This window comes from Accipiter gentilis, chromosome 2 (genome assembly GCF_929443795.1).
Source record: "Accipiter gentilis chromosome 2, bAccGen1.1, whole genome shotgun sequence".
In the NCBI taxonomy this organism is placed as follows: domain Eukaryota; kingdom Metazoa; phylum Chordata; class Aves; order Accipitriformes; family Accipitridae; genus Astur; species Astur gentilis.
The window spans coordinates 26329847-26347047 of NC_064881.1; the positions used below are offsets into that span (position 1 = coordinate 26329847).

At 35.6% G+C, this 17201-nt stretch overlaps 1 protein-coding gene across 3 annotated transcripts in view; it reads right to left on the reverse strand.

Moving 5' to 3' along the window:
- MMP16 (matrix metallopeptidase 16) overlaps positions 1-17201 on the reverse strand; it is a 181037-nt gene that overhangs the window by 40577 nt on the left and 123259 nt on the right. For all 3 annotated transcript variants that reach the window (XM_049819192.1, XM_049819181.1, XM_049819203.1), the window contains 2 exons: positions 8193-8354; positions 5063-5280 (listed from right to left, as the gene is read on the reverse strand). In XM_049819192.1, coding sequence (XP_049675149.1) covers positions 5063-5280; positions 8193-8354 — 380 coding nt within the window. The remainder of the gene's footprint in view (positions 1-5062; positions 5281-8192; positions 8355-17201) is intronic.

A 17201-nucleotide genomic window follows, 5' to 3' on the forward strand; every position in this document is an offset into this window, starting at 1 on the left:
TAATGACAGCCTAATTGGCTTGGCTTGTTCAGAACGTCATAAATGTTTTTACAATGGTTCTTAGCAGATGAAGAGTCAGAAAACAAATTTCTGCAAGTTGTGGAGAAATTACTATAAAATAGTAAAACACAGCCTGTTAAGGCCTTCCTAAAATTGGTTCCATATTCTACCATCTGTAATGTTAAAATTTCAGAAGACATTTCTGTGAGCTGTAAAAGCTATTTGTCTGATGGACAAGCTTCTTTCTCTTATATTTACATTACATTTCAACAAACACCCTTGTATATGACAGTGGTTAAAAATGCTGTTCTTCAAGGAGTGAGTTAAGTTTTCCAACATGAATACTAAACCTATTATAGATTATATAGGATCCATTCATTTGTTTCTTAAGGATTTAGCATTAAACAAAGAAAGGACCAGTGCAACCTTTATGAGATGTTCTGTAAAGCAAAAACCTGTGCCACATAAACAAAGAGCAGTGACCTGTCCCTCCACCTTGCTGATTACGCAGAACAAGTTCCACACATTTAGTGCTTACTTTTCTAGATGTAACCTGTTCAAAAAACTATAGAGTTTGTTAAAATCTGTGAAACTGAAAAGGACATAAGGAAAAAGGATATTAACAGTAGTAACAGAGATTGTGGAAGCAGAGCTAGAGGTAATTTTGTTGCCAAGGAACAATCAGCACGTAGAGTCAAACACAAGCTATACATGCCTCAAAAATAAGAGAATAAGCCGTGTTACTTGATCTGTATCTTTTGAGACGTCATTCATTCTGTGCAACCATTGGCTCCCTTGAACATTTTTTTAACTGTGTAAAAGATTCAGAAGGTGTTAACACAAGTACCTTTATTGATAGGACATCCTAGATTATCTTCAGAACTGTTTTGCTACAGAAGACTGGAAAAGCAGTGTAAATTGCACAGAACACTGGAAGAAAGTGGAAATATATGCTGTAAACTTCTTCACTAATGGTTCTTTTCTGGTGCCCTTAGACAATGGGGTTCCTTTTCATGATGTAGTAGCCCTGGAGGTACTCTCAAGAGACTTTAAGGAGAAGATATTGTTGGATACCACATATTGCTGTATACAATGGCTGAGAGATTTTTCCATTAAAGGCAGACGATGTCATACCACTCTGAACAACTTTCCCAGAAAAGGAAGACCAATTTCTTTTTTCTCCATTTTCAGCCATTTTTTGTGTCCCAGGGGAGTTCTAACTAAACAGAGGGAGAAAATAGATGGAGAAAAGATTGGAAATGAGAGTGACAGCTAAATACTAATTGTATTTAGCATAAATACAGAAGCTAACTGGATTCTCAAGATAAAAACTTGGCACTCATGAATTTTGTCATAGAAATTCTTCTGTCCTGATGGCTGCTTATACCAGTTTAAGCATGTAGTAAATAATAGCAGTAATTAAAAAACTGGATTAAATTAAGACAAACTTCATACATTTTAAAATATCAGTTGATGACAACTGAATCAAATAGTTACAATACATTGATTTTAACTAATGTTTTTCTTCTATAGTATACTGTGTCCCCAAGCCTTATAGCTAGCAGGGGCATTTTAGGGGCATCTAATGTAAAGAATTCAGGAAGAAGTCCTTTTAGGACGATACATTTATATCTCAGTAATCCATGCATATTTGATGAAAAATAATTTTGTTTTCCTTAAAATCCAATCATTTCTACTAAAACAATTTATTCTAATTTTATTTGGTCATCTTTGGGGAATCTTTTACTAGTTGATTGCTTTACCTTTGTGTTTACTGTTCATGTTAGATCAAGAACAGTTCCTCTATTTCATTTCTATAACCCTACAATTTTTGTCAAGTGTTGCTACCATTGTTACTTTGTCAAGGTGATGGCAAAACAATAAAAGGGGATGGATAAGTGTAAATTCTATTTTCCCTTTAAGTTTACAGTTATTTAGTTTTACTCTGGATATATCCATTTGAGAATGCCAGATAGGTTTAAAACCACAGACAAAGCTCATCAATTTGACTGCATAGAAATTGTTTCTAATATTCTGATACTCTTAAGTATACTAATAGCTCAACAGCCAAGAGAAAACAATCTTCTTGAAATTAATATTGCTTGTCATCTTCTACAAAAATCCACAGTGTATCTCAAACTGTTCTTTCATGCTTCAGTTTTATGTTTAAATTAGAATTTAATTATTGAAAAGGGCTCACATTCTTCAACGCTGTGGCTAAGTTCCCAAGCAATTTCAAGGATTATTTAAACAAATTGAACTCCTGAGTTTGAGACTGGCCCATGAGATAAAAAAGTGGCTATTTTCAATTTGAAATTGGTACATAACATACATGCCATTCAGAAGGCAGTAAAATCTGCCACTACACAATCATTACAGACCTGTGGATAAAGACAAAGAAAGAAAAGGATATCATTTGATTAGCCTCCAACTTTATTAATTTAACTCATCTGGGAACTATCTAGCAATAATTCTTCCAATGAAGGTCATAATTCTTCTTTAATTGCTTCCACCTGGTACAGTACTGCCATCAATCCCCTCTTCTTCTCCACCTCTCTGTACTTGGCTCTCAGCCCATCACTCATGCCTTCCCAGTCTATCCTTGTACTAGCATTGAGGGGCAAGGGCAAAGAGGTTTGGTTTTTTTGTTGTGTCAGACCACAGAATCTCCAGCTCCACTTCCTCCATTGCTGGATGCTTTCCCTGTATTCAGTTCCCATTCCTGTTTATAACTCCTGAGAACTAATTCCTGTCCTGCTCCTGCTACAGCCTGACATGCCGAGCTTTTCCTTATAACCTGCCCCCCCTGAGATTCTGCAAAGTAAGTTGAAAATTACTAACAACCTCTGACTTTTCTAATTTTCTCCCCTTTTCTCCTCCTTTCATATTCCTTCTCAAACACCAAAAAGCGCTCCCCCCCCCCAAAAAAAATCTCAAACACGTAATGAAACTCCTTTAGCAGACAAAAATCTTCATTAGCACATTAATGTACAAACCAGAAAGTTAAGGCCTACTAACTCAGGCATTCAAAGACACTCAGACTACAAAGTCAAGATTTGTATACTTAAGTAAACTCAATTGCTTAGCATGCTAACCCAAGTCATGCCTTGCCATGTTCCCAGGTACCCTGAGGAGAAAAGGGAAACTGTGGGATCCTTAAAGAAATTTATCTGCACAAAGGTCATCTCTCTTCCCTTCCCAACACATTGTTTTTATGACTGCAGCAACTTTATTTTGGAGAGTCAGACTCTAAACATGAAATATGTAAACACTCTGTTACTGGACATTTTTCTCTGGCAAAGTTTTATTGTGTTTCCTCATTAGGGTGTAGACCATGAATTGAGTTTTCATTTTGGAACAAAACCCACAGTTTGCACACTAGTAAGCATATAATCTGTGTAGTAAATATGTAGTGTTAAGGCAGTAAGCAGTAAACATTTTTTGGAGAAAACTTTATTTGTATTTCCAATCAGAATAGGTAAGAGAGATTAGTAATGGTGGTGAATCTATTTATCCAGGAACACAGACCTGGCTAGACAGGAAATTTTGTATTAGTGGGATAGCATTTCACTATTTATTGATTTATGTCTAAAATAAATGAGAATATGATCTATTGCTCTTGAGGTGGATGACATGAGATTGAAGTAGGTATTTTAATATCCTGTTTAATGTCAAGTTAGAAAATTAGATTATTCCTTAACCTTTGAGTTTTAGTCATAAAAAGACTGATGGTTCAGGACCTCCCAGTGTTTGAAGATATACCATCTATTCAAATGGAAAGGGCTGACAGCTCCAGAGCTGGCAAAATCCTTAGCTGTTTATGGGAAAAAATATTTCCTGCCCATTGGGTTGTGAAGGTAGCTCAGTAATTTTGAATGAATCCATGTAAAGCTATTTGTACATATTTTTTCAGGTATGCTAAAGAAAGTGAAAGGCTAGTTAGCACAGCATTGCTAATAAGATTTACCTGGAGTGATAGATTACATAAAAAGAAAACATATAAGGTAGAAATGGGTCTTATTAGAAAGTACAACAAAAGGCATTGAACTGGGAGCTTCATGTTTTGGGACAATTTCATTGCACTTTCCTTGTACTTACACTATTGCTGAAGGGAAAAGTGTTATCTGTTCATGTGAAAGGCCCTTCTTCTCTACCTATAATGTTGAAGTTAAAAAGAATCCTATCATATATTTACAAACAAAGATCCCACGCTTCCTGTTGTTTAAGCAAAATTGACATACCAGTAGTTCAAAATGATAGTTTATCCTGTTGCTCGTTTCTGGAACATCTGCACAGCACTTCCTGTCAGCAAACTGGTTTATGATTTAAGAGACTGAATAATAATTATTCTGTAATTATTCTTCAACATTCAATGTCTTCTGGAAACCATACTGCAGATCATCCTCTTAAGATAGCTTTGATGTCCATGAGTCTTAGCAAAGTCCTTCTATCAAGAGATTGCCTTTCAGTTCAGTTTGTTTATTTCAATTTGTTGTATATACCACATTTTCAGCTCAGAGAAAGAAGATGAATGGAAATAAACAATGACACATTTACAATAAGATTTCTGTGGCAAAGACCTTTACTTAGATGTTGTGGTTTCAATGCAACCACAACACAATGACAAACTTCCTTTGTAAATGACAGATCTAATTGTAAAGTTAAAATTATAGCTTCATGGAAAAAAAAAAAGAAAGCATTGAAGACACAATATCTACTGTATGTCTGCATGTGGCTGTATTCCCAACAAAATCACTCCTATGATTCATGAGTTGATTTATACTTTTTATCTCTCCATAACATGCAGCATTTATTTACCCTTACATTTTGAAGCATTACAGCTTTTGCTGATACGGCTGTTTTCCCAAAACAGAACATTACAGCAGTCCTCTGCTAGACATTTAAGCCACGTGTATGTTTATTTTTTAATTTCATTCTTGAACTTTCTAACTGTGAGCAGGCTGGGAAAGCGGAGTCATGATGAATGAGTGTTTGCTTAAAAAAAAAAAAAAGGAGAAATGTAGACATTTGATGTAACATTGAAAAATTCACAGCCTCCTACCTTGAAAACAAACATTTCCCGGCGAAGAATAGCCAGAGTGTTGAAGTTCCCATCACAGATGTTAGGCTTGGCTCCGGGATAGGAAGGTTTGTCACCAGTGGGTGGCCGGGGAGGTTTAGGTTGCCTGTCATTCTTCCGCGGGTCTGCTGGAGGGATTGAACGATGTGGGGGCACTGTTGGCAGAGGTCTTGTTGGTGGTGGGATCCTGTCAGGTGGACCTTTAAAAATATAGCAGCAGGATGTAATTTACATGCCCACCAGTGGCACTCAAAGAAGAAAAAACACAACAAAAACCTGCTGTACGCAGTGCAAATCCTACAGTGGAAGGGGAATGGAAAAAGTGACCTAACACACCTTTCATGTTTTATTAAAGGTATAATGAATGACTACCATAAAACCAAAGCACGAATGAAGAAAACAATTACTTTTCACTATCCAGAATCTCCCTTCCTTATTTGAACAACGTTCCAATAAAACCTGTAAAGGATCCATAGTCCACCATCATTTCAGATGAGAAGTAATTCATAGCACATACTTTGCCAACTGAGTAAGAACTGTTAAACCAGAATCATTGTCTATTGTAAAAATAAAGGAAAACAAAAAACCTGTTCCTAATAACATCATCAGCAATCAATGGATTTTCAACCCATATTTTTAACTTCTACTCATCGATTCACATGTGTATATGTATTTCCTACTGACCCAATTTGTAGGCCAAGTAATGTCATGTGCATTAGTGAAAGGACATTCCCAGCTTTTCCCAAAGCCTCTTGCTACGTATAGGAGCTCTTGAAATTGGACTTCAAATCCTAGGCATCCATATAAACAAAAAACATAATTCACATGTTTTCTGCAATATTCTGCAATTAATTACTTCTTATTTTAATTTTTATTTTGCAGTGAGTCTTACAAAGCTAGATACCTGCTAATTAAAGGAATTATTCTGAGGATAAATGGATTAAAAAGAAGCAAAGTGAAAAACTAAAACTCCGTGCAGTGGTTTTTAAACATTTTTCTTCTTTCAAATACATTTTCTGTCATAATATACAAAGTTTGATGACAGGTGAAGTAACTATCCCACTCATGATTTCTCTACCTCAAAGTCAAAAGACCATCCTATACAGATGCTGTTCATAACTTTAATGGCATACTGAATGACTTGCAACGGGTGTACTGAAGATGCTTTTCCCTTTCTACACATATTACTTTGTTTACTTACATTTTGCATGTACAAAAAGATAAGTTTCAGTTGGATCAGTAAGATTTCTGGAAGCAAGATGAACACTTTACTTTTGCTCATTCTATTTAGGCCTCTCTCCAAACCATTTAAATACATAATCAAATTTGACTTTAAAAAATAAGTGTCATTTGCATGACCAGCTTCAGAAAGACTTTTGAATAATGAGACAACTCTAAAACTGCATAAATGGCATTTGAATTTCTGATACTTTTTAAAGAACAAGATGGACTATGTAAGGAAACATTAAACTCACCAAATGGTTCTCATACAATTTAATAAAGCATTTATTTCATTCACAATTTTAAGGCTTGTGACATTTATCATTTACAGTTAATAATGGTGTTTCAAGGAATACTGCAGACCAAAGTAATTATTTTAATAGGTGTGACATTTTTATTGAGGCATATGATTCCAGATCACCTCTTGATTTTAAAGGGAGCAAAGGAATCAGTTTGCAGTAGCTCATGTTGGAAAGTTTTTAACCCCAAGCCAAAGTTTTCATATGCCATTTGGTGGTGATGTCAGATATTACTTCCCAGAGGTAACACATTTCTCTTAATGTATAGCCCACAGCTGTTAGAGCTTAGCAGTTAGTTTTCAGCAAAGTATTCTTGTCTAGCCCTTAAGTCTAGACTACCAACTTATGAGGTCATGAGAAACAACCTTCCTTCCAGCTAATCACACAGGAAAAAAACCCAAACAAAACTTGATTAGCCAATCATTTTGAAATTGCTATTTAAGCTTTATGAAAATATGTATCAGTGCTTGTTAATATATTTTAAAAAGCTGGTTAATATAAACCACCACGGATGCTGCAGAGTTCTAGTTAGCAGTACAGTAATTCCACATGATCATAGCTGTCCTTTCTAGGAGTAAAGATAAACAAGAAATGGCCTTGATAATATTTAATATAAACCTGACAAACTTTTAAACTGAAAATAATTGTGAGTACAAAGTTGAATCTAATACAGAATTAATTAGGGAATATTAAGCAAGGCAATTCCAAATGAGATGTACTGGATACATAGCATTAACATACAGATACCACAGATTTTTTACTGTAGGAGAGAAAAATAAAATATATTTTTAAAGAAAAAAAAGACTATTTAAAATATACGAACAGAATCAAAGTCTTTAAAGCCAAAACCAAAACCATGTCTTTGGAAATGTAAGGAACAGTAATACGGGAGTCAGTGTTACATTCAATCCATAATCAGAATAAAATTATTGTTTTGGCTTCCTTTTTATTTTTTAATTTTCAATTACCTTGCCTTGTCAAATTGAATTTAGTACATGCAGAATTTATTTACTTTACATGTGTCTTTTATATCAGGCCACAAAAAACCTAAACAAAATATTTTAAAGAAGTGGGCCTTTTTTCCCCTAGGTAGCTGAAAGTCTTGGGCTGGTAATAACATACTTTTGAGATCAGTTTGCTATATTTATCTCAAGAAAGGGTATTTTGGGGACCACATATTTTGTACACCCAGGGAACTATTTAGTATTATAACTAATAAACTGGGAAGCAATCAATTCAACCAGTTACATGCACTTGGACTACTGTGGAAATAAGCTTGTTATGGTTAAAGGCCTGCTTTTCTTAATATTTTCATAGCTTGGGATCCTTTTGCAGGTATTTTATTTATGGCTTTCTAAAACATTTAAAATTACTATTCCAGCTGAGTGCAAATTTGAATGCAAGTTGTGAACAGTGAGAAACAAAGTAAAAGAGCTTCATCACAATCTTTGGCCTACTCACAAGAAGGCCCCTGGCACAACAACTGGCAGAGACTACATTAGAAAACTCTTTCTGAGAGGTTGTAGGGACAGGAGGATCTCAAATGTATTTTAAAGCAAAAACTTATGTTACTTAATTAGAGCATGACATACCGTATATCTTTTGGATGCCCTGTAAATCATCATTAGGTAGTTTGAAGTTGTCAGTTTCCATATACTGGTAAAATGGAGCCATGATTGCAGTGGGATCATTAGAGTGCTCCAAGCCCAGGGCATGTCCCAGTTCATGCACTGCAACTAGAAACAGATCATTTCCTATGAAGAGAAGAAAGGGAAAAAAGACCTTTGAAACCATAAGCATAGTGACAGAAATAACACAAGTGGAGGACTCTGCACTTGAAAGACATTTTCACTGAATTTGAATTTTACAAGGTAATGCTTAATAATGTATCATAAGGATAATGTGATAGCAAAGGCAGCTTTCCAATTTTTAAACAAGGAAACCATTACTGTTATATATAATATATGATACTCTTACAGTAAGACACCATAAGCATAATCTCTTTTAACTGATGCACATGGTTAGTGTAGGGTTCAAGTACCATAACTCATTGGCCAGGCTTGCGTGCAACTTTTGACTTGAAGCTGAAGTAAACCTGACTAAAAATGTTTGCATCAAGACATAGTTCCACAAGGAAAATATCCTTGCTGTGGTAAACTTCACAAACTGAGGACTACGTATTTAGGACGAACCTCACAGGGAACTTAGTCATCCAAGTTCTTGTAATCAGACCCCTGCTGATTATTTGTAGATGTCCATTTCTGAATCACCATAACTGAAATTCTAATGAGGATGATATGGGTGTTATGCTATCCTTGTCAAAATAGGATGCCCTTATTTATTTCACTGTATAATTCCCTTACAAGTGTACTTGGTTGCTTAGGTATTAGAACTTTTTGATTTTTGTAGGTCTAAAAAATAAAAAAAAACACACTCGTGTTATAGACTGATTTCACTTTTTTGTTATTCCCTTCTAAAAATCATCTTTTCATCTTTTATTATAGGGTATTAGACACAACTAGAAGTTTTGGCAGTAGAATTATGGCACTCTGTGAGGCAAACACAAATCAAAGCCAACGGGATCATTTCTATAAAAATTTCGGAGCTGGAAATGGTATTAATTTTGTCTATTTTTATTCATCTAAGACTTGGTTCAGCTTATCTTTCTACGAGTCTTTTGTACAGATTCTGTCTGTAGTCAACCTGTCATATAATGAGACTATCATTCACATCAGGAGAAAGATTCTGGTCACTTGGAGAGAGTCACATCCAGGATGTTCTCATTTTCACCACCTAGGGATGGGAAAAATCATCCTCCAGAAGGGTGTTCCTGTTCCACTGACAAGAGAAGTATTCCAGATCAGCAGCTTATGCTGAACATCTAACTTTTAGATGGCTGGACTCAAGTGAAACAGGTGCCACCTACAGTAGGTAGTTTCTTGTTGAAAGAGCAGTATAAATAACAAAAGGCCTATATGGTGGCCTAATAGTTGTATACTGGAACAGGAAAATGCTCAACATTAAGTCTTTTCCTATATTCTGTAAGTTTTTTTGAGGGTAGACAGTTATTTTCCACTGCTGGCACTTGATCTGGAATTCTAAGCACTATTATACTAATAGTAATAATATTAAAAAGTTGAATTTAACAAAAAAAATTTACATATATATAGTTACAGAACTTTGAGGACATAGTTGACAGCGTTTCAATTTTTCAAGTATTTCCTTTGTTGACACAAAGAAATAAACTTTCTCTCAAGTATATATGAAAGGGGAAACACTTGGCAGTAGATGTCTTCATGATGTATGGAGCCATGCTGATGTTTGTAAAATAAATGTTTGATTGAAAGCATGGAAACAGTCACAACTAAAACTATGTGCTTAGCTGACAGAGTCTTTTCATGTCTTTCTGATTCTTAATCCGGAAATATGAAAACTAAATGCTCTTGCTCTTTTATTCAGTATAACTGTGTAGAAAAATCATGTCTTTCAAAAATTAATGTGAAATAATGTGCTTTCAGAAATGAGAACAGCTTATCCTATCATTTATAATTATGTGGTTTCCAGATGAAATGTTTTCATGACAATATTTTTTCTTGGATGCAGTTCTTTTTATAGTAAAGCAGATTCTCAATGTGCTGTTGTAACAGGTTTGATAAGCTTGACTGTGCTGGTGATGAATGCTTTTGATACCTGAATCTGCCCTTCTATATGCAAAGCTGATCTCAACATTATCTCATATGAATAATCCACAGCTTCTGTAGCTAACCTCAGCACTGGAAGTGATGCACAGGAGGAACTCTGTAAAGGCTTTCATTCTGCATGCATAATGGAATAATTAATAGAATTTTAAAAAATCGTAGGCTTAAGATGGAAAGACATGAAAGAGAGAAGATGTTACTGTACTATAACTATTGTACTGTGACATGTCTCACATTATTTTTCAATTCTTTTCTTTGTTTTATGAAAGTTAGAGTTCTAACCCAGGATCATTAGAATGAAATATTTCTTTGTCTGGCATTAACTCACATATTTAAAATGAAACTTTCTTTTGCTTTTCAGACCTTGTGAAAGGCAAATTTTCCACCTAGACTTCTGTTTCCTACATCATAGTTAAGAATATTAACAAGTCTAGTCCTATATTAATAATTGTACTAAGTTTGCCACAATATTTACTGAACCATTTTCAAATAGTTTTAAATTAACAGTATTTGATTCTACCAATAAAGGCTGGTCAGTATCAATAGACCAAAGAGTGTTTTACATGTGGTATTCAACCTCTACTGTTTAAGATAGGAGGTCTGGGAAGTGAATTTGTTACAATTTCTAAAATTTCAAGAATCCACAGTTAATAAATAGTTTTGGAAGAGTTTACTGCTTCTCTCTATTTGTGTCAATAATGCAATGCATGAAGAATAAATACATCCTTTAGTTATCAGATGCCATTGAGTCTCCATAAAGATTTCCAGGAATTTCCATATTTTGTTCCATGTTGAGCTTGAAGGGGTGTGAATTACATTGTAACAGGGAAATAAACAAAACACTGTCATCTAATGGTATATCTTCCTTCTGGGATCACAGATAATGAGCATACGGTAGAGCACTTCCAGAGTAGTACTTGTAAATGATAGTGGGACTATGTCAGAGAACATGTATTATGTAGGGAGTGGCTGTTTCTTAGTATCTCTTTCTCCCTTTGTCTTTTGGATAGGGGTTATGTAAAAAAAAAAACAACAAACAAACCAAAACCAAAACCCAAACCCACAAACTATTCAGCATCGGACTGCCCCTCTGGACTTAGTCAAAGCCTAAGTCCAAAAGGCAAAGGCAAAAGGACTATGAATAGTCATTTCCACCTCCTGCAATGCAACTTGTAACCATCAGGGGAGCTATTAAACATGGTAAAGACAGAGCAGCACTTGGAGCAAATGAATAAGGGGGGAAGGGAGAAGGTCACAGGAAGGAGCTGGGAGAATAATATTCTTGCCTGGGGTGACAATGATTTAACAGGGAACATATTTTCTACTTGTAGTCAAATAGCCCCATTATTCATAACAATTTCCATCACGAGTCATGATTGTCTCCAGGGCATCCTGAATTTAAACTGACCCAAATAACTTAGTGCAGTTGAAACTGAGGTTTAAAGCAGTTCAAGACGTGTTGTTTGAGAGCAGTGCAGGTAGGACTTACTACTGTCTTAGTTCCCATCCCTTTTCCTTTGCATATAATTAGAATTCTCCAATTAGGCAACAATTACTTAGTCCCTCTTTGCTTTTGGGAGCAGACTTGCCTTGAGCATCTCAATGTTATTGTAACTAGCTACTGAGAGTGCAGAAAGATAACCCTGGGTGCTTGCTCTTTCTCTTCAGGCTGCACAGCATTGTAGTTGTGACTGCAAGGTGGATATTAGGCCAACTTCAGTTCCTTGGCCAGTGGTCAGAGTAAGATGAAGGAGTGTAAAGGCAAGTGAACATTCATACCAGCTCCAGTTAGCTTTGTTATCCTACTGACATTGGATATAATTTTTTTAAACATTTTCAGCCCCCACCATTGAAGGAGAGAGTCCCAAATAATTCTGTATTTCAGTATACATTAGCCAAGTAGAAACATATATTTCAGTGCACTTGGAAAAATGAAACACCATTGCAAAATTTTAACAAGTCATGAGTAATAGAGTTAAACTACATATGATTATAATGACTTTTAAACTAAAAGTTGCCACTGTAGGATATACCATGGTGCATATTCATTATGATAGTCTCAGTTACATCTTGTTATATTTATCTATAGAGCAGTAGAGATATATTGGAAAATATATTTCACAGGTCCAAAACTTGTACATCTCTGTTCCTGTGTTCCCCATTAGCATGGAGATTTGGAATAGAATAGATACAAGCTCAAAAAGATTGTGATTGTTTTTCTTACTTTATCTCAAGTTTGATTTCACAAGAAAAAAAAAAGATACTGTGGGTAAAGAACTAAGAAAAAATGGTTATTTTTATACTGACACTATTCTCTGAGGCTATAAACTATTTTAGGCACTAAATCTGCCTGACTTTACAATCACTGCCCAAACTCCAGCATATAAATATGTTTTAATATATCAAATATTAAACAGCCAGCAGTGTGGAGCATGGTGTATGGGGAAGCCTTTCCCTGTAGCTAATATATACACTATTTTTCATATCTACAGATAAACAAAGCTAATATGTTTGTCCACAGCAAGCTATTAAGAAACCCTAGTTCTGAAGATATTAATTCCCATTTTAAATGCTGTCTGAGCTTCATTTATAAAAGTAATACCCTAATGGCCTAGCAAGCCTTTGATTCATCGCTTGCCTATCTTTTTAATGCAGCACTAAATGACACCTCAGGGCTTGTCACTTCGCTCTTCTCCTGGGCACATGACAGTAACTGCTACAACACATTGTGAGCTCAAGAGTTATCTGTCATTTAAATGCCATGTGACATCAGTTTTGAAGACTTTCCCATCCAGAGAAAAACAAAAAATCTAGAAACCGAATATCAAATGACAAACTGGAAAACTATAAAAATGTTTTATACATGGACATACACTGTTTCTTCCAAAGATTATTCTACTTCATTTTTCATGTGATGCATGTAGATGATTTCAGATTAAATCCATATGAATCTCAAGTGTAAATCTGTACAAGAAAGACTTCTATTACAGCCCTATTATCAAAAAGACAGTACCTCAAATATCAGAAAATATTACACACCCGTTACCCATGAACTCATGTCCAATGTATTTAGAATTTGCATTTTCATTATTCTGTTCATTTGTACCATTGACTCATCAAACCAATGTTGCTAATCCCAACTGGCTGAAATGTTGCAAACTTTAGAGTAATATTCTTACTCTATACAGCATACAGAAAGAAAAAAAAAAAGAAACAAAAGAAAAAAAAGTTTCATATCTTTGTTATTATTCTTTCCAGACAGGACAGAATTTTGAACATGTTATTTCAACACTCAGTGATAAACCAAGATTCTTTCTCTCTCTGACCTTATTGCAATACAGTGGAATTGAGCATATACATTATGTATGCACTTACATAAGCACCATATATGCATATATATGCTATACAGAGAGTATACATGGACTAAATATAATCACAGGCATACTCTTACCCAAATAAAGGTGCCACATTTTCCAGTCTATGAAATCATATACAGTTGCTTGACATTATCTCAAACTTCTGCCATTGGCACTGAAATTTGGTAGCTTGGTGGTTATTTTGGAAAGAAAGTTTTGCTAAAAGATGGAGCTGAGATGGTGCAGTAGCTTTGAAAAATGAACAGCAAAACTAAATTTTTGTGGTTTTAAATAAAAATGTATCATATATAGTATACCCATTTTCTGTATGAACTTAGTGTATCCATTTTGTACACTGTATTTTAAACAATCATTTTTCAAGAACATATCTATACATTTAGCCTTTTTTTTTCCACTATGACAAAAGAGAATGACATAAAAATATGTTTCTTTCACTCTATTACTACATATACTAACATATAGACTAAAATCTTTGCAAGTTGACTTACTGACACATATATATGTGTTCAGACAGAAGGGGAGGTACAGGCAGTTTGTTATATACAAAGTATGTACTAATATACTCTGTGTATAATTTAGTATACCTTCACCCACATGTGAATATTTTTGAAAAACTATTCTATTTAAAAAAGATCAGCCGATTAGTGTGAAATTTAAACTTGTTTGCTTGAAATTTGACAAGGGGATATTCCTACAGGGCAAGACTGTCTTCAGGTGACTCAGTGATCATTGATGATAAGGACATGTGAGTTTAGAGGTGTGTATGTCCTTCCTGGCAGTATTCTATTGTTTCTGCATATTGTGAGGATAATTCAGAAGTCAGGAGCCTGATAAATAACATATTTGAAAGGAGCCCACATTCTTTCATAATACAGATCAGCCTGTACTTTAGGAAAGGCAAGGACATGCAAAAGGTAAGAATTTCTGCCTTACTACTTAGATTTATTACCACATACATTCTACAACTTTCTAGTAAATTGAAATGGGTGGAATTAATTACTTAATGTATTCTTAATTTTCCTTCTAAAAAAGCATGGATATAAGGATATTTCCATTGTGTTTCTCACAGTTTCAACTACTAGTACTGAAAAATTTCACAAACTATTCTGACTAGTGAATCAATACCAGCTTCTCCAAAGAGTGAGAAATGAAGCAGGTGGAGATGATCCTAGGGGAAGTAAAGAAGACACAAGATCTTACAGCTTCCCAAAAAGGTGTAAATATGATAGTATGTGTTCTTTCTGCAAATATAATGCTTATGGCTTCATTTCATGTTTTGAGGAAACCCTGCTTGACAGTGAATTAACAAATAAAGAAAAATTACACTTATGCTGAATCTCTAGCTCCTGGGATTAACTTCTTCATCACTCAGGTCCACTACTGAATTTGTATACTATTCTCAAATGGAATTTTTATTCTATTAGTAATAAAGCATTTCAATTAACAGACTGAAAAGTTTTATTTTGGGTGTTTTCATGGTCATTTTTAGATAATAACTATTTTAAATAAATTAAAATTATAATGGAATTTTGCATTTTGCTATAAAAGACCTTCATAAATTTGTTTCTTTCAGCAAGCTCATACCAGTATAAGCATTTGAAAATACAACGGTCCTTCAGAGAGATCTGGACAGGCTGGATCAATGGGCTGAGGCCAATCGTATGAAGTTCAACAAGGCCAAGTGCCGGGTCCTGCACTGGGGTCACACTAACCCCACGCAGCGCTACAGGCTTGGGGAAGAGTGGCTGGAAAGCTGCCCGGCAGAAAAAAAACTGGGGGTGCTGGTCGTCAGCCGGCTGAATATGAGCCGGCAGTGTGCCCAGGTGGCCAAGAAGGCCAACGGCATCCTGGCCTGTATCAGAAATAGAGTGGCCAGCAGGAGCAGGGAGGTGATCGTTCCCCTGTACTGGGCACTGGTGAGGCCGCACCTCGAGTGCTGTGTCCAGTTTGGGGCCCCTCCCTACAGGAAAGACATGGAGGTGCTGGAGCGTGTCCAGAGAAGGGCAACCAAGCTGGTGAGGGGCCTGGAGCACAAGTCTTATGAGGAGCGGCTGAGGGAACTGGGGCTGTTTAGTCTGGAGAAAAGGAGGCTGAGGGGAGACCTGATCGCTCTCTGCAACTACCTGAAAGGGGGTTGTAGTGAGGTGGGTGCTGGTCTCCTCTCCCAAGTAACAGGTGATAGGATGAGAGGAAATGGCCTCACGTTGCGGCAAGGGAGATTTAGGTTAGATATTAGGAAAAATGTCTTTACTGAGAGGGTTGTCAGACATTGGAATAGGCTGCCCAGGGAAGTGGTTGAGTCACCATCCCTGGAGGTATTAAAAAAGTGAGTAGACGGGGTACTCCAGAACATGGTTTAGTGGGCATGGATGATGGTTGGACTCGATGATCTTGAAGGTCTTTTCCAACCTAAATGATTCGATGATTCTATGATTCTTATGACATTACAAATAACCAGATTGCCAAATAACATTTACAGTGTTTTTCCAGTAGTCTCAATGCAATTACAAATGCTGCAAATACTGTAGTAGCCTTATCTATTTATATGCTTTCCTATCTTATTTTTGTTTCTGTTTTTAGTTGTTGCTGTGGGAACAATAAGCTGAAGAAGTAGTTCAAACTCCTTTCTGAGAGCTGTGAGGAAGAACATATGTTGGGATTGAAGATTTGGATATGTGCATGGAAAGAGAATGTATCACACAATTCTCAGCTATCCTTCATAGTCCTGTCCCTGAGGGTCATTCATGTGAAGGGAATAGACATCTTTCTACCACTTCTGAGTAAGTGCCAGTCTTGGTGACAATAAATGTAAACGAAACTTAATTGTGCATGAGTCCATATTAAAATGAGATCCTTGCTTTTGACAAAAACAAATGTAGGTTTTGCTTTTAAGCCACTCAGCTAAAATGCTGGCATATTAACACTGTGGCTGCTTTTGTTTTGAAGGGATGATTTTTTTTTTTCTTCATTTACCCTAACGTCCTGCGTGTCCTACTATAAGGAAATACGTGCAATTACTACGAGGAAGGTCAAAGTCATGCTGCCAATATTCACAATAGATGTAACTTGCCATGGGGCAGAAATCTGAAAGGGTCCTACAGAACACTGAAATCCCCACAACAGAATGTACATAGAATTTAATTCATGTGTAAATCTTGTGTTGGCTCTCTGTAGAGAGAGTCAGTTAAACTACTGAGATTAATTATACTGTCCTCTAACTTAACTCACATTAAAGCCATCAAAACCAGGTTATTATGCTTACCCTATTATTGTACCTACCTAACACCTACATATGACTTTAAGATTTTTTGAAGAGAAAGTGACATAGTGTTGTATATATTTGGAAATTTTATATGAACAGTTCTTCCTTCACTGTTATTTTGCTTGTTTAAATCCTATTAAGAAAAAAGTGTCAAGAAAGAATTGTCTATGTTTTTTTTTCCCTTGGACTGGTGATAAAAGAAGTGGGAATTTTGAATCCTAATTGGCAAAGTGATTAGGAGAAGAAACAAAATCGTTAAAAGTT